Genomic DNA, 22,420 nt, shown 5'->3' with positions numbered 1-22,420 from the left:
TGAACTCTACGAAACGTGCTACTGCGACATTATTGTGCTTTGTTTTTTGTTATTTTTTCCCCCTTTTTCATCACGAAGAAAAGTCGAGTGCGGACGATAATATCCCTCCCGGTTGGATTATCAGTACTGGACACACTCGTGAACTTACGACTCGCTCTCATGTTTAACGTTGCTTTAATAACAGTCATTAATATTAATAGTAAAATGTGAAAAAGAAGTCACTGTGAGACTGCAATTCGAGTCGCAGAGGTACCGCAAGGCCGTCCCAGAGAAGAGAGCGAATTTCGTTGCGTTTATGTTCTGTCTCTCCTTCCCTTGACAAAATTCTTAAAGAATGACAGAATGAAGCGTAAACGAAAAGCGATAGGAACGGTTTACGCATTTTTCATGTGCGGCACAATGCCATATATGCCATATACTTCTTTTGTGTATATTTATATTATAAATATTTACACACGTGTGCGTGTATATATATTTATATATACACATGTACATAAATATGTATGTATGTATGTATAATGTGTGTCGAGGCTGATGTAGAAAAAACATCGCAATTAATGCCGCACTTTTTCGTCGCTGTACTTTTTTTTTAAATACGCAAACGATATAAAAAGTTGAGCATCGTATTTCTCGTTGCGTATTATCTATAAATACACGTCGAGAAAAGGATTATTGAAGGTAGATCGATTCACATTTCGCGGCGGCGAAGAAAAGCCGTGCAAACGTCGCGAGAACATTCGCCGCCGCGAATGATCTCCTCATATATGTAAAATGTGTGTACACGGGCCTCGAGGCGCCGATCACACACACTCTCGGTTATAATATTAATCCTAACAATCCCTCTTAATTGAATGCTTCCTTCCTTTAGAAGAACAATCGAGGCAAAAGAATTCGGCAAGAATTTGTAGTGAAACTATTTCTTTTTTTTTTTCTTTTTAGGATTGACCTAGGCAATTTTTTCCTTTTTTTCCCCAACTCTTGTAAAAAATAATTCATTCCAATTATTTGCACGTCAAGATCAATCAAACCGAGACGGTCGACGCGATTTAGCTAAAGGCTACTCGACCGTGCAGAAGTTTACGTTTACAACGACTTTAGCGTGTGAAGCGTTCTAAATTCGAAAAAGACGTTTCACTCTTCCCTAAGTCCTAACAGCAATAAGAAATTCAGAAAATATTCTTCGATCTGAAATACTCGGAAATCTTTCAGAGATCTGAAATATTTATACTAGCTAGTATAAGTTCTCGTATATCTTAAGGCAAGGCAATTCTCACGTTCGAAGCGTCCGGGAATCCAAATGCGTGAGAATATCAAATTAAGATGAAATATTTTCCAGCGTTTTCAGCCGTTTCGCACGCTAAATCGACGTTCCCGTACAAGTCTTCGACTCGCGCACAACTCCGAGTTCGCGGCGGCTCGAGTATTAAAAACACGCTTCTCTGTTTCCTCTGTATGTTTTCTTTTGGTTTACAATGTTCGGGACACGCTGTGTATACGTCTGTGTCTACACGTTCTGTAACTCGCTCTGTGCGCGCAACCGTTGTCGGATAACGATGCACTTCGCTACTACGTGGTGCACGTGATCGTCGTCCGAGTATCCGTAGTCACATATGGCACCAACAAGGAATAATAAGGCTTAATGATTGTAGCGGTGGGTTATGGTGGCGGAGGTCTCCTCTGAGGTTCGGGTGTGTAACGCAGACGAGCTCGCACGTGTTGCGGGCTACCAGGCACGGAATTGCTTTCCGACAATCTCCTAGGTGGTGGCTGAGGCGGAGAAGGCGAGACATACCTAAAAAAAAATTGAATTATCATGTACATTATTCTCTTTTGATCTTACTGAAAAAATGATCAATGATGATTATAATTCATAATCTTATAAGAAGTTATCTTCTTAGCAAGTAAAAGGCAAACAAAAAGCGGACAAAATGCGCACCTTCGCGGAAAAGAAGGAGACGCCTGTTCAATTAAATTCCTTCTAAGAGCAAGCGGGGACTCGCCACGACTTAATCTCGGCGGTGGTTCCGGTGAAGGAGCGCGGTCGCTGCCGAGCCTAAGACGAACGTAGGATGCGAAGCGTTTCTTCGCGGATTCCTTTGAGCCAACAATCTGCTGCGATGGCATCGTCAACGACGACGGCGGTGACTCCTGTTTCAGCTGATGCGCAAAACGGGAAATTAACAACTGTGGACTAGTGGAACCATGGGATCCCTGCGGCGGTGGCTCCGAAGGAAATCTATAAAAAGTAACTTGATGTAAAAGGGGTAATAACATTTACTATATTAAATGAAGTTGATTCAAAAATAGATTTTGTATTAAAAATAATAAAGAATAGAAATGATTAGATTAAAATTAAATAGCACATCTAATAAACGTATAAAAGAATGAACAAAGGATAAATAAGAATAAATATAGAGATATTATAAGATAAGAATAAATATGCATTCAATGTGCATATGGTCAATCAGCAAATATCATTGCAAGTGAAAGAAATAAAAAATATAAAGTAGCTTATATTCATCATACTTCGGTAAATGTTAAGTTCTAAATGACAGTATCTTAAAAAATAATTCTGACAATCATGTGCGTGCATTTTGTAAGTAAATCACAAAAAATTCAGGTCTTCCAACAAATATTCAAATTACCTCTTGCGGCTGATCATCGGACTACCGTAGATATTCTGAGTTTGTGGATAAGTTTGGAGTGCAGCAGATTGTTGTGATGGTGGATGCGCAAGACGCTGTAAAAATGGTGAGTAACGACCGCTATTGTCATACGTAGCAGGTGGTGGCTGAATGACGCCAGGCGGATCAACGTTCTCCCGCCGCCAAGGCGAATAGTCCCTGGTGAAAGGACTCAACGATCTTGAAACGCCTCCCTGCCATCGGTCCACCTTGTTGCCACCATCCCGTTCTTCGTAACGGCTACTGCGATACGGGGAGTATGGTCGACCATTGCTGTCCAAACTGGAGTCCTGAGTCCTGTAAGGAGAGAACGGTCTCGTCGTCGTCGTCGTCGTGGTCGTCGTCATCGTCTCTTGTCTACCTTGACCGTTCGTTGTCGAGCAGCGATTCGAAGAGTTGTAATCGTGCCTGGTGATGGTCTGCTCGTGCTGTCGATAGGGCGAGAAAGGTCGCGGCGGCAGATTCGGTTCCGGCTGATCCGCCGCGTCTTTAGATATTGGCGGTGAAAACGGTCGAGCCATCTCCTTCCGACGAAGAGTGTACGGACTGTAGGGCACGTAGTTCGCGCCATTTTCGCTGTTGGAACGCTGATGAAATGGCAAAAAGCCACAATTCGACGATTCTCTGAAGCTGCTATTGATATTGCTCCTTAAGAAGGCTGGCACCTCGGATTGCGCTCGAAGTTGAGCTGTCTGCTTCAGGGACACATGACCCGAAATTCGCTGCTGCTGACATCCTGATAATCTGGAACTGAATCGTCATTCAAATAAAATTTTCTGAAGGATAGATTTATGAATATGATTGATTTCTCTTCAATACAAAAATGTGATTTGATTCTTTCGGTATATGTATGCACCATCATCCCATAATCGTATCGTGATGGCTCTGCAAAAAACCTCAGTCTAGAAGAGTTAATAAATGTTAGAGCAAAGCATTAATCGTTAATTGTTAGCAGGCAAAACGCAGATGAAGACAGAAGTTTTCTATTATAAGATATATTAAATCGTCTTTAAATCGTGCCGGAAACTTCCGGAAGAAAATCTCGTCTTCATGCGAGATCAGAATTTTTCACGTCATATAAGTCGTAGAAAAAATCGTTCACGGCGAAAACTTTATATCAAAATGATGAAAAATCTTAAGTTCTATAAAAATTTTACTGATAAAATTAAGAAAGGAAGTAAATGATACGATTAAAATTTCTATAATTAGGATATCTTGTGTACAATCCATAATTTTTTTTGTCACGATTATATTAATTTCGCTGCAGCAATTTTGTCCCCGATCTGCAATAGTCAAGAATTCATTTTACAAAATCAATTTGCAAAAAAAGAAAAGAAAAATGGCATGTGCACAGGGAAAAATTATGCGTGCATCGCGACGGAGTTGCGAGTCGCTATCCTAAACGCAACAAAAGTAGGCGAAAAGAAAGAAACGAAAATACATTAAAATAAATAAAAAATGCTTACCGTGAATAAGGGTTGAAGGGTGGGGTGTAACAGGCGCGTGCACAAACCAAACAACTCGAAATGAAAATCGGGCAGATTTTTGGATACCCTGAGTAGCAGGATAGTTTATCTTTTTTTTCTTTTTTTTTTTTTAATCTCTTTCGGGGATTTTCAGGTAATTTGTCCGGGAAGGAGCGGAAATAGGAAAGGAGTAAGGAATGAGGGAGATAGAGGATGCTACGCCGCGCTGCCTCCCTCAAGCTCAAGGCTGCAACACAATTCAACACGCACGCAAACTTTTAATTCGGAAGAAAGAACTGTAAAAGTCAATTTTTTGCAAAGCTGTATCAAAGATAAATATATACTGGACGTTCCGGCAGTATATCGCGTATTTGTATTCAACAAATTTTTCTACAAATTCGTGAATTGATCATTCTTCAGTTGCAAAAGTCAACACGCGCAATTAATGAGAGAGAATCCGTTGGCTAAAAGCCAAAGACGCCGATAATTCCGGGACATCTTATACAATCATTAATGTCCAACGACAGGTCAATTCGCAAAACACTTCGGTCCAAAACTCACTAATCGTCAACATGTTAAGTGCATAAAGTTTTAACCGAAAAAAATCGTTAAACGCGATTTCGTAAAACGCGATTAAACCTGGTTACCAAGACGAAAAAAATAGATAACCAAACCAGAAATCAGTATCTTTATTAGTCAGGAATCTCATGCCATGTTTAAAAAGTTCGCGATTTCACTGTTACGCTAGCATTCTTAATTGATTATGTCATCCTATCATTTCTATCACAATATTAACATCTTAACTATTATGTCTAATCTAAGAAAAGCATACAGCAAATAGCAATTAGTAAATATTATTGATTCTCACCTTGGTTCTAACTGCCGCATGACTTTGCCGAACCATTGACAGCCTGAGTTTGTTAGGGCGAAATTTGTCTCGCCATCCTGTAGAACGTCGTATTTGCGAATAAAGGCATGTTCCATGAGCTTGTGGTACTTTGGCCGGTGCTTGTAGTTCTTTGTGAGGCAACAACTGACGAAATTCCTAAACTCCTTGGAGAAGAGTGCATCCGCCGGCAGAGACGGAGGATCGTCTTGTACTACTCTGCTCAGTACCTACAATGAGTAGAATAAAATAATAAGTATGAAACAATATAAATGGATATAGTGATATTGAAAAAAATTATCCAATCACAAAGTAGGTTTTTTTCAAAAAATACAGAGAGATAAAGAGAGAAAGCAGGAGAGGGAGAGAGAGGAGAAAGAGAAAACGAGAGAAAACTATATTAAAAATAAAGTTTTATACAGAATTAAAAGCAAAAGAGCTTTCTAAATATGCAGTTCATTTCAATACATAATTCATTATACATATTTAGTACAGTTTATAATAGAGATTAAAAAAAAATCTAAAAATCAAATTTCCAACAGAAATTTTACCTCAAAATCAGTCTTGCAGTCTCGATAAGGAAATACTCCCGTAGCTAGTTCCACTAGAGTAATGCCCAAACTCCATACATCTGCCCTTATATCATAATCCGGTTTAGTAGGATCTGGTGGATCTATCCTTTCAGGCTGTATGCAAAACGATAAAAAAAAGCACAATTATTCTATTATTTAGAAAAGTTGAATATTTTTCTGTATTATGATATACATTTACTTACAGCCATATATGCCGCACATCCAGCACTTCTCGTTTTCGCTTTGCTATCGACCAGTCTGCCAGAAATCCCGAAATCGCAAAGTTTCACCCCTCCCGTCTCATCAAGTAATATATTACTAGGTTTCACATCTCTATGTATTACACCATGCTTCTCTTTCAGGTACGACAACGCTTTTACTGTCTACAAAGAAAAAAATATATCACAATGTAAAGTTGTCTTTCCAATAATATCAAAATTATGAAAACATAATCTAATATATTTCAAATTTAAAAAAAAATTGACACAACAAAGTATTTCAACTTAAAAAATAATAATATGAAAATAATATTATCTTCTTTCGGAATATATATCTTCTTCTTTCCTATAATTTTTGAAGATTTTTTAAGATAACAATTATGAAACTCAGGACATAAAATATCTTATAAACAAAAGGATAAAGAAACTTACTGCTACTGTAACTTTTCCTAAAAAATCTTCTGGTATCGCTTGCCTGCTACGCTTTAACAATTTGTCTAGGCACGTCGCCATCAGTTCCATGCAAATCCAAACATCAGATTCAGTGATGAAACAGCCCAGGCACTGCACAATGTATGGACAGTCATGCGATTTGAGCACGACGTCGAGATCCATGATTATCCTCTTGTTCTCTTCCGCGTTCCCGGAGCGTCGCATCTGCTTCACGGCGATTATTACGCCGCTCGGCTTATGCCTCATTTTAACAACGTGTCCACAGGTGCCATTACCGAGTTCACCCAAATGCTCCAGATCTTTCATATCCGTCTGATACCTTTGGCCGTTGATATTCAAGATGCCATTCATCTTCATGATTTCTTGCAACTTTAACTCAACTTCACTATCATGCATCTTTGGCGGTGTTATCTGCGACACTGGCAGATCTAGCTGTCTTCTGAGTCGTGTCGGGGTACCCATATCCCCAACAACTAAGAAATGCATAATATTTTATATTAATTAATAATGTTAAATTTTTTCCATTCTGTATACTATTTTCTTATAATTAAACATAACTGCCTTATAATTCAGCATGTATAAATAAGTCTACATTTGCTTTAATAATAAAAAATAATCTTAATATTAATGTTGAAAAAATATTTGTTATTTCTCCAAAAAATTTAACATTAAACTTATAGAAAAATTTTAAATTTAATATTGATACATTTTCATTTAATATTGAGCTTACTAATCCTATATTTAATTATGTTTACAATATGTGTTCTACATTTAATTATACATATTAATATTGATGTATATTATAACACTATATATATTATATATTAGAAGTGTGATTTAGTTTTAAGAGTTTTTTTTTTCAAAAATTGACTTATTTAAACAACATATCATGTAAACGTTTAATAACTGCTGTACGATCAACTTAGAACTTTAATTCTATGGCAAGTTCTGAAATGAATTGTGCTAGATTATCGTCCAATAATGCTTGCAAATCTGCATTTTCCAACTTTTGTCGTTAATATTGAAATCACCACTTTTAAATTGACAGAATCAATATTTACATGTCTTAATTGATGGAGTAAAATCACCATAAGTTTCTATCGAAATTCTATGATCTTCACCTGTCGTTTTCTTCTTTAAAAAACAAAAGCAACACATGTCAAAAATGCCCTTTAGAAAACTCCATTTTCAAAATGATTTTTACTACATCCATTGTTACTAAACGACTAAATATCACGGAATATTAAAGCATTAAAAAATAATAGCTGTGATTGAAATGTCTTCGACAACACTGGCATTAGTGCTATCTCTAGCAAAACCTTCAAAACTAAATCATATTCCTAATATTTAACACTGAGCTCTATTATTATCCTTTCTCCCCTAAAAGTTATTATGACATTTATTATACTATGTGACTTATTAGCATGTCTGAATTTTTTGATTCGGTATAAGAATTCAATTACAATAATAAATAGCTTAAAATCTAAATGTTATTCAGCAAAAAAATCTATTTCTACCAATATAGATTAAGCAAATTCAGTTGGACATACTAGTGTATATTAAAATCATTATATACTGACATAATCTGAACATGAAAACAAAATATCTTGAATGTCCAATATATATTTTACCAAATAATACAATGAAAAGCATATACATATATAAAAGTTTTTGTAATTTAACTAATTTCTATATTTATATTAAACACACAGCTTCATGTTGATTTATAATAACTTTAATATGCACCGAGTGTAAACTAGCATCCAACCAAATTTACTCCATTAATCTCAATTTAATTTATGAAAAATTTGGTAACTTATGCTACACTGGATTAGTACATATTAAAAACTGCTTTGTATCAAGTATCTAAATGCAGTGGTAATATAATTAAATTTTACATTGAAATAATACATTAATATTCTGCTAAATAATGCAACAATACCATTATTGCATTATGTAATCGTTAAAAATATTTATACGCTTTTACATTTAACTTGCTAATCTTATGTATATAGCTAACTTTTATTATGCATTAATCTAATGCAAGTGATCGAATTTGTTATTACCTTGTATCTTTGATCTAAGAATTAGAAAAAAATAAAGAATAAATTAAATAGAGATTACAGTTAATCTACATTGGTAGAAATAGATTGGTAGACATAAATCAAACTGCGAGCGAGAATCGTCAGCAAAGTTCGATCAACAGTCCGACGGTCAACATAACCTGTATACGTGTACAATCACGACAAACGCATCGTCAAGGAGATGGATCATATCCATTTAGAAAGTGGAGGATCCAGATGCGGATTCGCAGAGATGTTTACGCGCATTTAAAGCAAGCTGCTTACGTTGCCGTGGTCTGCGGGGCGCGGGGCTGGACGCGGATCCTGCCGTCACCGCCGTCGACGACGACGACGACGACGGAGAGTGCAAGCCCATGTTCGGGCCGCCAACGTCGCCGCCGACCTGCCTGTCCCGCTCCCGCGACTCGTTCTCCGCTCGCAACCGCTCCTCCAGATTCATAATCTTCTTCTCCAGGGTGCTCGACATCGCGCTCGCACGCCGTGACTCCTCGGCGCTGCCTAACGCGGCTACGTGTTTGTTTTGGTTTCTTTTCCTTTTTATTTTTTTCTTTTACATACGCCGCACTCCACCACCAACGCCAGGCTCACCGGGTTCGCCACACCGCCGTCATGCGCCTGATATTTGACAATTTTTGCATTACTCTCTTGCTGCTCTTTTACGTGCTGCCCCTTTTTGGCAGCAGGGGGTACAAACTCCCCTCCTGAAAAAAGGGGGGGGGGACGATTCTCAGCGCCGTCTGAAACTTTCCGGAAGTAGTGAACTAAGCGCGTGAAGATCACATGATATAAGCAATGGGTGTAATAGCTGCATCGACCCTGTGCACAATAAAAGGAATAAAGAATTAGGAATAAAAAATTAATGATTTCAATCTGTCGGAAATCGTATATTCCGATTATGGAGTATAAGAGAATAAGAGGCCGAATTTACATGGACGAGACCGTCAAAAAACGTGATCAAAAGTGATCGAATTAATTCGGTCGAGATGTCGCTTTCCACGATACCTAAAGTCATTAATTTAACAAGGTACCACTATAAGAAAATTCACTAAATTAGCATTTGGAGCCAAAATGGCATCGAAGTGCTATCCTAACCTGATTCTGTTATTATCGAAAATGCCCGGTTGCTGTGTTGAAAATTGCAAAAACCGCAGCAAAAGAAGCTAAAGTTTTGAATAACCGCACGTCATGGAGCCAAAATGGCGGCAGTTCGCGTACTTTGTTAATCTAGTGACTTTAATGACATTCTCGCAGTTTGCATGGTAAGTCAACCAATTTTATATGAAGAATGCTTTATTCTTCGCGATTTCGTAAAGGCTTAAACATAGGCACAGGCATCAGTGAATAACGAGCCGTCCAATCAGAGCTCTGATGTGTAAGTTCGATATTATATCTCAGAGCTCTGATTGGACAGCTTGTTATTTCCTGTTCCCTATGCCTATTGCCTGTGCCACCGACAAGATACTATTAAAGACCGACATCCTTACGGGAGTTCGCGTTCTTGTGAATATCGAAGTAATTAAGAGTTAAAAACTGATAATATTGTATTAATTTAATAATTTATTAATTTAGTAGAAGTATTTATGCATTTAGAACTCAATACTCGATTTTTCTTTCAAATTGTGATTTTAGTGTTATCGTCAAAGTTTAATTATCAACAGAGATGATAACTGCAGAGAAAAAATTGTAATTTTTCTGTATTATATAGGATTATAGCTTTACAAGTATGCATATTTATTTATGGAACATTTATGTAATAAAAAATTATGAATTTAATAATGTATGAGCCAAATATTTATGTTAATAATAGCCAATTTTTATCAATTGTCGATAATGTCAGCATTCTTCCATTACCTTTGGAGCCCTTTTTATATCGAAAATTTACTTAAATTGGTACGGTCTTTAATAGGATCTCGTCGATGTCAAAAGTTATTCCGTCGAATTGTATAAGTAACAGTTAACGAGAAATGACCCTTTGTTACAATAAATTACTCAATAATGACCACAGTTGATGTATCGAATTTTAAATCTGAAAAAACTGTCTACAAACGCAGGTCATCGGTTTTCCATGCGCGGTTTTCTATAACCCACGATCACCAAAAAGGTTAGGTTTATGAAGTGACATATAATACAAAAAAATTTTTGTGTCGAAATATTTAATTTAAAAATAATTGAAGATTGGAATAGACCTATCTTCATTAACGATATAATTTTTATAAATATAATTGTTTCTTATGAACAATTTTATTCTTAAAATGTTAATTTTTATATTTAAAAAACTGCTAATGCCCATTTCTACCAATGTAGATTTACCTTTAATATCAATTCAACTTACTCTTTTTCTAATCTTTAGAACTAGAAAAAGACGAAGAGTAAGTTGAACTAAGATTAAAGTTAATCTACATTGGTGAAAACGAGCACAAAAGAAACCGACTCTAGTAACTGTAATTATGTTTTTTTCTAGATAAATATATTTTATATTTACTTATTCCATGTAAAATATGAAAATTATTATATATTAATATTACAATAGTAAACATAATATATTTAGATGACAATGGAGTTATAATCAATGGAAACGGACCAAATCAAAAAGAAAAAGAATGCAATGCAAAGGATGCTGTTGAGGTTTTTAATCTGAAGGAATATATAGAGAAACTCAGGCAGGAACGAAAGGACTGGCAACAGGAGTATAGAAATCGCAAAGCTCAATGGAAGAACTTGACTAAACAGAAAACAAGCCTGGAGGGACAGGGACAGGTTCTCGACATAAATGTACTGACAGAAGCTGAAAGAGCTTTTGTCTTGACACGTCCCAATTATGAACATATCTGCAAAAATAGTCAGAAATTATTAGATGTAGCAGTAAAAATATCTAAGCTCAGTCAACACGTACATAAACTGAATGAGAAATTCATGGAAAGAATGAAGGATAATATATCAAAGGCCACTGCAAATGTTATTGAAATCTCAGAACAATGAAGCAGATCAATAGTTTTAGGAGTCATTTATTTTTTCAATTCTACAAATTTACAGACAATAGAAGCATCATAATAAAAATTTAAATAACATTTAAATTAATTAAATATGACAACACTAAGCACGATTGATTATATAATACTTATTTGTGTGATTGTGGCGCATTTACATTAATAATTATATATATATATCAGATGAAATATAATAAATACAAAATAATTTACCAATATTATACAGCATTATAAACTTTATATCTATGAAATATGGAGAAGACCTCTACTTTCTCTCTCTCCCCCCCCCTCTCTCTCTCTCTCTCCTGCCATTTCGTCAACGAAATTCGAGATATTAATTCGATTGTATGAAAAGATATTTCTTAGAGCGATTTTTACGATCACATTTTATGATATATTGTACTAGTATTCAATACTTTAAATAATCTAAGATTGTACGGAATAACCAATAGAGTTGTCATCTATGCAGATGGAAGCTCTTTCTTCTTGCTGCTTTCCTCTCCTTCTGTGCGAGATATTCCTTCCTTGACTGACTGCTATGTAATTCTAGGATGTGATTAATTTTTCGTACAATCTCCTCAGCCGTTACTGAATCCGCCTCGAAATCATGATTCTTGAAAGATGCTGATTGATGAAGCGAATGACTTTGACCTATAGCACCATCAGTAAATTTAAAACATCAGTCTATGAAATATTAATTTTTATCATAAAGTTTATTTGAAATTTGAAATTCACGAAAAATAATTTTCCTTAAAAGAAATAAAATGATCAATATGTAATTATATAAAAAGAAAATAACTGACTCAGAATATTATCCGGAGCGCTGGATTGCGGGGTATAAACCAGCGTAAATATAGTTTTCGATCCCTTAGTCTCGGTCACTTCGCACCATGCGATGTTGTCTATGTGATAACTGACTGCCCGTTGTCTATTCCAAAATCTGGCAGCACCTTTGCCTGTTATTACTGGATCTATCTCTATCTTTTCGCCCGATATTCCAAGATGAATCTCAGTTTTTGCTCGCATTTTGTTAATTATATATACTCTGTAATTTTTGGAGATATGAATATTCTTATACAATCTGAACGCGCGCGCGCGCGCACACACACACACACACACACATCTCGACAATTATGAATCTTATATTATTCTCTCGCTTTATTACAATTTAATTATTATATGTTTTCAATACTGTACTTTTCTTTAATTTTCATCACTTTTCTATATTTTTATTTACATGTATTATTTGCTAATTGTTGTTTCAATGTATCTATTCTTTTATTTTATAAAAAACTTGATATGATATTGTATGTAATATATTGAGGAAATACCTATACGACTGATACAATGGCGCCTCCATCGCAGTAGTATGACCCTCCATCTTGGCCAAGTCCTTTGCAACTTCCTCCTGCTCCTTGTCTTTACCGTCCAGGATCTCTTCATCTTTTTTCTCAATGCAACTTATTGTGTTGTATCGTGCTTTATCACTCGGCTTCATCTCGATCAAACCCAGTGTAGTGAATTCGAATTTGGAGATAATTTCATGTGGATCTAAACAAGGGAAGGCCCAGTCTATCTCACCGTCATCCTCAGTGATGTATAGTCCATAATGTGAAATGTCCTCCCTGAAAGTAACAGTCGATAGAGACTTTATGAATAAATCATATGCGTTCTAGCAATAAAGCAACTTGTTACAAACTTCAAATTATGGTCGGGATGTTCAATTGCATATTTGTAGCAAATTAATCCAATGAAATCCAACACTCGTGCTGTTACTATCACCGCCGCTTGAAGCGGATACATCCTGTCCTCTTTCGGTAACATACACATGAATATCCTGTACTTTCTCACAGGAACGCTCACTTGTGTCTGCATAAAGAATTTTTTTTTTAATATTGTAAAACTTTTATTTTTCAAGAATGAAGCTCATAACAATAATTTTATAATGCATAATCTCCATTTTTTTGCTAAATCTTGTAATATATAATTTTCGTCTTTTAAGAGGTTTTTTTTTGGAAATGAACTTTTTGAGGGAAACGAAAAACGGATACATACGTCGCCATCAAATTTGATATATTCTTTAAATGGATTTGGTGGTAAATATGGACATTTTTCAAGTTGTTCCGACAAAAGAGATTGTCCTTTTTTAAGTGGAGTTTTCCTACGAAAATCTTTTCTTTGAAATAGATCTGATTGATCTGCAGGCGTCACAGCACTAAGATTGTGTTCCCATTTAACATGCTTGATTTTGGCGGCCTTTTTCCTTTCTATATCCATTTTCTCTAATCTTTGTGCAGTATTAGATCTCTGTCTGTGACTGAATGGCATTTCTAGAACGCATAAAAAAAAGTATAATTAAGCAATTTAATAGAAATAATTACACTTTAATTTAGTTTTAATTATAACAAATTATGCTATAAAAATTATTTTATGGACTCTAACTGAATTAATTCCAATTTGGATTTTACATGATATACACATAAAATAATAGAAAACAGAAGTATGTACCCATTTGTATGTCATATGATTCTGCCATCACATCTAAATCCTCGTCATCACTTTCTTCCATACCAGGATAACATTGCAGGGTGCCATTTTTCTTCAACTGCTTAGGAATATCCTCTCCCAGTATCACCATGTCGCACATACCTTTCAATGAAAATTATGTTCTGATATACATTATTGTCAATATAAAAATATGTGGTATACATAAATTATAGATTTACTGACAATGTATATCCGAACATAGCCCGAGAGGAGTATAAGATATATACAGCAAAAAATAATTACAATTCTAAATAAATTAATTGTAATATAGAATATAAAAATAAAGTACTATCTATCAAGGCATTTGGCTTATTTACTGAGTCATATTAATATATGAACAATTAATTTTAATTTATTCTTACAATAAGCATGAGTCATCGACATCGGAAATATTATTTCAGAATATTTCCAGATCGGAGTAATGTTTCTGCCGACGATTCTAACCTAAATTTATCAGAAATCTATACCTGTGTCGTCCGTTGCAAGAAAACTGTCTCTGATGTGCGACAGGAGCCAATGTTGATTATCATAGAGAGCCATTTCTTTCGTCCTTTTTCTCTATTGATTAGACGTCTATTATTAAATATGATCGCGTCTCAATAAAATATGCTCTCGACGACCCATATCGAACTCTTTTTTACAAATCAAAAAATCGATTTCCGCGCCCAATATGTCACGTGGAACGTTGTGAAGTTTGCTAGGTCGCTACAATTGCCGGCAGGTAGTAACTATAAAGTAGTAGTTGAGTCAGTGACATCAGGGATTATAGATGACTTCGATTGTGAACTCCGATTAATTTAATCAATATTAACTTGAGAAAATAAGTAATATCTCTAATATTTTGTTAGAACATGGACAGAAATTTTTATTTTTTTGTTGTTGTTTGGTACAGAATATTAGTGTAACAATAATCGTTGCAATAACGCTGTAATATTGCTGCAACGTGCAATGTTGCAGCATTGTTATTGCAACTTTTGTACTGTAGAGAGAGCGATAAATTATTATATATGAGTTGAAATTTTACTTTAAATAATTTTCCTTTGATTAAATTAATCAATAATTAATTTATAAACTAATATTTGTATAATATAATACATTTTATCAACATAAATACGAAATTATTAACTCTCTTTCGGATACACTATATAGAAATAACGATTGTATAGAAATTTTAATTTATAAAAGTTTCTATCTGGAATTAAACTCAATTAAATTAATTATTTCAGCAATGTAATAGCTATTTAAGGGGTCTAAAAGAAGCACAAAATTATTTTAAGTTTTTTTTTTTTTAATTATCTACTGCGTAAAATTAACTTATATTTTATATATAATATGTTTAAAATGTAAATTTGTAAATTTCAAAATAGACAATTTGATAAATGTATATATTATTTGTATATCATCTATTAAATAATAATTTAGAAAAAATTTACGCACCACTTACAGCATTGATTACATATTAGTCCTTTTGCAATTAATTTTTTTTATATGCAATTGTAAGGAATCCAATTACTTAATTAAATTTAATATATTGTATTACTTTTTTTGAAACAGATTAATTAAAAAGTTTAAGCTATAAAACAATTCGCGGAAAGCTCCTTTGTGCGGTGGGATCGGATATTTGTGGGTATAATATTTCCAAGGGCGAGAGTGATCTGAAATAAAAAAACAAAATATTTTCTTATAAACAGATGTAATAGCTATCGTGTAACGTAGGGTTTTTTGTGGAAAAATGTGGAAAGTAGTTCGATTTGAAAAAAAAAATTTTTTTCATTCTAAAACAACAACTTAAAAAGTTTGTTATAAATAAATGGGTTAACATATCAAAAAAATCGTATGTTATACGATAAATAATCTTAAGAATTCTTGCCAAAATTGAAGTTAATCAGATTATTATAGTTTTGGAGAAAAGTTTACACCCGTCTTGAAAAACATGGTTTCGAGAAAAATGCAAAAGAAGATTTGAAACAATTTTTTTATATAATAAAATGGCCTTACCTTTAATCTGCTATTCCAGCACCATACACCTTGCTTTCAGCTTCTAGAAAATGGTCACGGAGTGGCCCACGACATACAAAGACACAAAAGACAACACTCAGATAGACTGGCTTCTCGATTAGCATCAATGACAATGGTAACCTGATTCGCCTCCCTATTATAACTTGGTCAATTTTTGAAATTTTGACATCGGTCTTGTGGCTTAAAATATTTTTAAAGGTTCAAACTTTTAAAAAATGCAAAAAAAATTTTCAATTTTTTCAAAGTTTCAGGGTGATTAGACTCTTTAAGACGATAAAAGAATTTAATTATCACTAAAGGAATATTCTTTGAGATGTCAAATTTGTTTAATTAAATTAAATTTTATTATTGTAACATAATATATTATATTAACGTTTAATATATGTAGTTTATTTATTTATTTAGTATTTACTTTATTACAATAATACATAAAGCGATCACATAGTTTATTATCAATTACTATACGTGTACATGCAAGGTGAATATTTCGCGATATTTCACAATATAGTTGCTCAAATGCGTTTCGCACTATTTGACAAGATTCGTGTTTTTACGCAAATTTTTATTTGCAAAAATGGAAACTATTTAAAGTTTTTATTCCCGGCTAATCGATCAGAAATTGAATCGATCTCAAACAAATTCCTAAACAAAATAAACATTTAAATACTGTTACAAAGTCTTCCTCGACTATTGCGTTGCAAATAGTACAATTGATTTTTGTGCTGCCTCATTATAGATATAAACAACAACCTAGTTTTTACAATCAAAACGAATAACAATTTACAACGACGCGCTATATGCAATGATATTGAAATAATATGATAATAAATTGTAAGGCAAAATCTTACAGTGTAAGCATTAAAATGGCCATTTAGAAGCTTCAATAAAATTTGTATATACGTATAATTACTAATATCTTTCGTATATACGTATTTCTTAAATATATTATATATATATATATATATATACATATATTTATTTATTATCCCATTTTATATTGTAATTATGCGCATAAATTGCTCATTCCCAACTACTATTTTTTAATGATTTTTTGAAGTTACATGGCAGCGTCGCGTTTAAAATTTTAAAGGCGATTTCTGGTCCTCATGATCTGTGGGGCTTCCACGGTGGCGGTGACGGCGGCATTGGCTGAGGGTTGGTTCTCCAAAATGATGCCCCAGATTGCCGCGGCCACCCCACCGAGGGCCCCCTTCTCGGCATCAGTGTTCTTCTTAAAATTGTGTACCGAATAACGATTGTACAAGCCCCAAATGCTATTCATCAGTTTACTGTTGTACTTGAGTGGCATTAGCTCCCAACCTACATATTTAAAAAATCAAATGTACAAGTATAAATTAAATTAAGAAAATTGAAGTGTATCCGTATCTAAAACAAAAGTTGAATTTATAAAACCAAATGAGAATATCTTTACTTACCCTCTAGAGGAGGCCTCGGATTGAATACATTTTCCTTCTTTTCTTCAGTTTTTTCTTTTTTCTTCATCATAGAAACAGTTTGCTCCTCGTTATAGCGAACTTTACACACTGCGAAAGCACCCTGCGGAATGGAAGCCATTTTTCCACAGTCTACAAAATTAAATGTTATTATAAAAAATTTATTGTAACGATTAAATAATTAATGTACATAGATTAAAGTTTAATATGTTCTACAGTATTAATATTAATATTTTACAGTATTAATATTTTACATATAATACTTTTCGTAATAATTGAATTTATAAAATATATTATTTATATTAGTAACTAATAATAAATTGATTTGCTCTTTATTATTGACATTATTTATGCTAAGATATTTGTTGATAACAAATTAAAATTAATTAGTAATTTTATACGATATAACGAGTTTATTTGAATTTTATCGATTAAATTGTTACGTCTATAATGAATATGTATGTATACGAATATTATGTAATAATTGCGATGCATGTTTTACTAAAAAATATCTCAAGAGATTCTACTAATCTCAAAAGAGAAAATTAGTTTAATAGTAATTTAGCAGGTATTATAAATGTTGTTTAAGGAGGAAATACATATATCTCGAATTTAGTCGTGTGAATCAAAACAGTACCAGAGCTGCTGTGTACAACTATAGTGTATATTATATCTATGTGCATGTGAGTGTGGGTATATCTTCCTATACATTCGTAGCTATTTATGTCTTATTATCATGCCTTTCATATCTTTAAGCTTTGATCTTCGTGCGTCTTATAAGTAAACGGAACAAAGTGAGCAGAATCAACTCTACTAACTAATATTTTTATTTGTTACTCATTTGTTGTCGAAAAGGTGTCAGAGGAAAAAATTTGTTTTCTAAGTTTTCTTAAAAAATGATGTTTTGCTAAAGAAAGATTAAGTTAGCAGAACAATATATACAAATATGTAACAAAAATATTATATTCAATAATAACGTCAATAATAAAGGAATTTGTTTTTGCTGTTTAAATATCCAAGTTTAAATCCATTAATTGCGAAATAAGTGTAAATAATAAATACAAATACTAAAATTAATTTCATCTACTTATTTTGTTTCGCCAACTTACAAAACGTGATCTTTGATCATAAAGATAATTACGCCCCTTCACTATTTATAATATTATAAATGTCAAAGCACGTTTCATACAGGAATAATAAATCGCAATCACGCCCAATTGACATAATGATATATAATTTATCTTGGTTATATTTTATATACTTTATTTATTCTTCTTTTTGTTCTCTAAAATCTAAATGTGCATTTCATCCCTTTTTAAATTCGCAAAAACTCAAAGGAGTTCGCAAACGCTGTTAAAGTTGCGCTCTCATTTGAATAATTATTTTCTACGTTTTTCGCCAAATCCAACTGACCGATGCAATTCTCGAAAAGCAATTCCGTTATCTGCCTTTTCGTAAATTGTCTTTCTGTCGCCAGGCTCGCCTTCGGTGTGCTTCCTCTTTTCTTGTCTCGATTTGTCCTTCGAGTTTCGATCCTCCGGGAAGCTTCAAGCCTCAGGCAGCCGCCAACGATGATGGTCTCGGTAAGATTCATCAACCAAAGGAAAGTCTTGTCTTTGTTGTCGACGTACGAGAAACTATACTTCCGCTTTGCGTCGCTATTTGTTTGTTATTTGTGACTTGTCGTGCGTAGCTTCTTTTTGACTTCGGGATCTATTCCGAAATAATCCAACGTGATTACTGGTTCCCAACGCGACGGCGGTCATCACTTATAAGCTTGGTAGGGAAGAAAGCAAGGAAGATGGCGAGACCGAGACGGACAGAGAAAGAGAAATACTTTTTTTTTATTCGTTATAATAAGAACGGCATATCGGCGGCCTTCGAGACACTGACGTTGCCCGACCACCGTGGACTCGGTCTTATCGTCTTTAATGAGCAAGAACCTCCAGTGTCGTAGTCTGATTCTGATACAATAATACGAGAGTTTAAAACTTAAATCCGAATAGTACCGTATTGTAGAAAAAAAATTTAAATGACGGGTATTTAAATATTTCAATTGAATTAACGTAGAGATTGCATTTCTTATTATTTGAATATCAACCAGATTTAAATCGTTTATCAGACAGAACGTTGAAAATCTTTTCTGAACGTCATTTTTTATATTAGCCTGCTGGTGAAGACCACAAACGAAGATTTCTCGAGAAGGAGGGCAAGACGTTATATCGTAATAAACAAATTTATCAAAACGAGACCGAGAACAAATGTCCGTGCTTTTTATCATCGCGAATCTTATTACGGACGTTACTTTCCTTGTGTTAAATGTTTCTCCTTTGTCGTTTATCATAAATAGGGCGGTTGCATCAATGGTTGCATCAACATATATAGCAATGACGTTTTGTGCATGCTTCGATATTTATATTTATTGCATTTGAATAAAGCAAATAATTGAGCAAATTGTGTAATAAATATATATATTCCTCCGATCAATCTGTTTTAATTAATCTGTAATTTGACAAATTCATTAGTTAAATGAAAAATTTGACAAAGTTTTGGATTTATTGATAATTATACTTTTTTAATTATATTTACTTTTTTATAAAAATAAATAATTTTACAAAATAAAAAAATTTTAAAAACATAACATAATTTCTGGGAAATAGTTAAAAAATGTCACGTGTCACAAACACGATATACTTACTCGTACTTTTCTATATTTCTATTTTTGCATTTCACTGAGTGTTATTTAATGCATACATTTTACGATACAGTAATTTTTAAAGCATACGAAGATAGATAATTACATACTTTCAGATTTTTACATGAAAAAGTCAAAGGAAACATTCAACATTAAATATGAGTTAATGTCTATGATATGAATTAATACATTCATTGCATTTAATATACTATTTTTATATTTCAATACATTTGAACTACATTTGTAAATAAGTCAATAGAATATTTACATAGAATTTAATACTAATTTTTGTTACGTATTTTTATTATGATTTTTATTAAAGATGCACTGGATATCCGAAGAGTATCCGATATCCGGTATTATCCGCCACTTTTTTACTATCCGACCGGATATTCGGATATTATTTAGTATCCAAGAATATATCCGGTTAAAATTTTATATTATTAACAAATTCAAGTAAAGAAATATACAAAATTTATAGACTCCTTAAAATTAATACAAAAAATAACGGCAAAATATAAATCAAGAGTCAGCGCTGGATATTATATTGCGCAATGCTAATTAATACCTATTGATATTTCACAAAATCAATTTTGTTCGGCTCACTATTTGAGCCATTCTCAACAATAAACAATTATCGCACTATAAAATCTGTCTTTATATCGTCACATTGTTGATTTTTTATTATATAAATGTTCTATTATATAAATAAGTATGTATACTCAGTACTATAATATACCTTAGATTAGCAAAATTATAATTTTTTTCTTCAATTTTTTTTTTTAAGAAGATATTTTCCCGGAATCCAGTCGGATATTCGGAAAATATCGGATATCCGATTGGAAAAATTATCCTCCCGGATATTTGTCCGGATAGTGGATATCCGATGTTACATTCTTTTCGGACATTCGGAATCCGATAATTTTACGATCCGATGCATCCCTAATTTTTATTAGTTTCAATTTAAGATACTAATCAATCTATAAAAACTATTTACTTTTGATATTAAGGATAATTTTACTTAAAAATAAATCTCTTTTTCTTATTAATGTATTTATTTTTTTTATAGGATATAAACCCTTTGAATAGTTATGATAAAAATAGTTTTGATTAAATAATGAAGCTATCAATTTTATATTTATTCATCAGTGTTTTAAGTATCTTCTTATATTTATAATAATTATATTTAGCTTATTTGTTAAATGTAATGTGGATTTTCATTTCCTGAATTTGCCTTGCAAGATTTACTGTCTTCGATAACTATGTAATCAAAGCTTTCTACATGCGCAATAATGCGCAATAACGATATTTGTTTTTATTGTACAGATATATAAAATTGAATCATCAGATCTCGTGTAATTGAAACATTTGAAAAGCAAGCTATATGTATATGTAGAACGACATATAATAAATAATGACAAGACCGAGAACTGCAATTAAAGATATTGCTAAAATTCTGATTCTTTTAAAACTAAAGCAGATTTTGCTTAAAAAAAAAATATTAAATAATTACATCTAAAAATTTAGTTTTAAAAATCCAGATTATCGATAATTAATAATGCACGATAATAAATAATAAAGCAATAATAATGACACAGATATTACAAATATTGTAATTTTTTATGATGGTTGCACGGAAGTTTTTGAAATCATTATGAAATAACAATTTTAATGATTTTTTAATATTTTTTTATTAAGTTTTAAGACAGAAAGAAAGAGGTATCATTATCATTTAAACTTTGATTCTATAATATTTAATCAATGATTTTCTTTCCAATGATTAATGAATTGAACTATGAACATTGATCACAGAGATGCAAATTATGTACACAAAACATTTTTTTAATTATTTTATTATTGAAATTATATATAAGTACAAAATATCACACTAATATCAATTGTAAGGTTTCATCTAAAAAAATGTTATATATATAATCAATGTTACATATAATAAAAGAAATGTTAGATATAATTAATTATTCTAAATCATGAGACCAATTCGGCTTTCTCTTTTCCAGAAAACTTTGTATTCCTTCCTGAGCATCTTTCATTTTCAGATTATTTACCATTTTTTCGGTGCCGAGAGCATATGCTGTCGATATATCAAGAGTAATTTGTTCGTACAGGAATGTTTTACCAAAATGCACAACCGAGCGGCTCTTTATGTTAATTGCTTCTGTAATTCGATGAATTTCTTCGTCTGAAATCGAAGTTAAATATAACTTTAGCGCCGAGACACTATCGTATCTCTAGATAAGATACATGCAAATGTATACGTCATGATAAGTAAAAAATGAATTGTGTAAATACGTTACTTTTTTATTAAATAAAAAATGAAAATAATACAAATATATT

At 32.8% G+C, this 22,420-nt stretch overlaps 4 protein-coding genes across 5 annotated transcripts in view; 1 reads left to right on the top strand and 3 right to left on the bottom strand.

Moving 5' to 3' along the window:
* Positions 1-6: 6 nt before the first annotated feature.
* LOC108751454 (dual specificity mitogen-activated protein kinase kinase hemipterous-like) lies at positions 7-9,108 on the bottom strand. Its single transcript, XM_018491664.1, has 8 exons — positions 8,628-9,108; positions 6,259-6,752; positions 5,812-5,991; positions 5,588-5,722; positions 5,019-5,266; positions 2,646-3,434; positions 1,937-2,236; positions 7-1,792 (listed from the first exon to the last, which is right to left on the bottom strand). The coding sequence occupies exons 1-8, from the start codon at positions 8,827-8,829 to the stop codon at positions 1,657-1,659; spliced, it is 2,484 nt and encodes an 827-aa protein (XP_018347166.1). The 5' UTR covers positions 8,830-9,108; the 3' UTR covers positions 7-1,656.
* Positions 9,109-10,263: 1,155 nt separating this feature from the next.
* Positions 10,264-11,460, top strand: LOC108751374. The gene is made up of 2 exons (XM_018491496.1): positions 10,264-10,464; positions 10,912-11,460. Exons 1-2 carry the CDS (start codon positions 10,359-10,361, stop codon positions 11,340-11,342), a joined length of 537 nt encoding a protein of 178 aa, XP_018346998.1. The 5' UTR covers positions 10,264-10,358; the 3' UTR covers positions 11,343-11,460.
* A 115-nt stretch (positions 11,461-11,575) lies between these two features.
* Positions 11,576-14,653, bottom strand: LOC108751351 (target of rapamycin complex 2 subunit MAPKAP1). Of its 2 annotated transcripts, none has more exons than XM_018491469.1 (7): positions 14,365-14,653; positions 13,859-13,999; positions 13,406-13,680; positions 13,049-13,219; positions 12,682-12,971; positions 12,154-12,395; positions 11,576-12,001 (listed from the first exon to the last, which is right to left on the bottom strand). In XM_018491469.1, the coding sequence occupies exons 1-7, from the start codon at positions 14,435-14,437 to the stop codon at positions 11,808-11,810; spliced, it is 1,386 nt and encodes a 461-aa protein (XP_018346971.1). In that variant the 5' UTR covers positions 14,438-14,653; the 3' UTR covers positions 11,576-11,807. The 2 variants fall into 2 exon arrangements, with proteins under 2 accessions (XP_018346971.1, XP_018346970.1); XM_018491468.1 differs by having other exon boundaries at positions 12,682-12,975; positions 13,050-13,219.
* Positions 14,654-16,907: 2,254 nt separating this feature from the next.
* Positions 16,908-22,420, bottom strand: part of LOC108751307 (enoyl-CoA hydratase domain-containing protein 3, mitochondrial-like) — an 8,172-nt gene continuing 2,659 nt past the window's right edge. The window contains exons 6-9 of the mRNA XM_018491410.1: positions 22,048-22,265; positions 18,784-19,036; positions 17,353-17,502; positions 16,908-17,236 (exon numbers count right to left, since the gene is read on the bottom strand). Of these exons, the coding sequence (XP_018346912.1) occupies positions 17,001-17,236; positions 17,353-17,502; positions 18,784-19,036; positions 22,048-22,265 (857 nt within the window). The 3' untranslated portion in view covers positions 16,908-17,000. The remainder of the gene's footprint in view (positions 17,237-17,352; positions 17,503-18,783; positions 19,037-22,047; positions 22,266-22,420) is intronic.

This window comes from Trachymyrmex septentrionalis, unplaced genomic scaffold (assembly GCF_001594115.1).
Source record: "Trachymyrmex septentrionalis isolate Tsep2-gDNA-1 unplaced genomic scaffold, Tsep1.0 scaffold44, whole genome shotgun sequence".
Taxonomy (NCBI): domain Eukaryota; kingdom Metazoa; phylum Arthropoda; class Insecta; order Hymenoptera; family Formicidae; genus Trachymyrmex; species Trachymyrmex septentrionalis.
The sequence above is the reverse complement of the archived record's forward strand: the minus strand, read 5'-3'. Positions and strand labels throughout refer to the sequence as shown.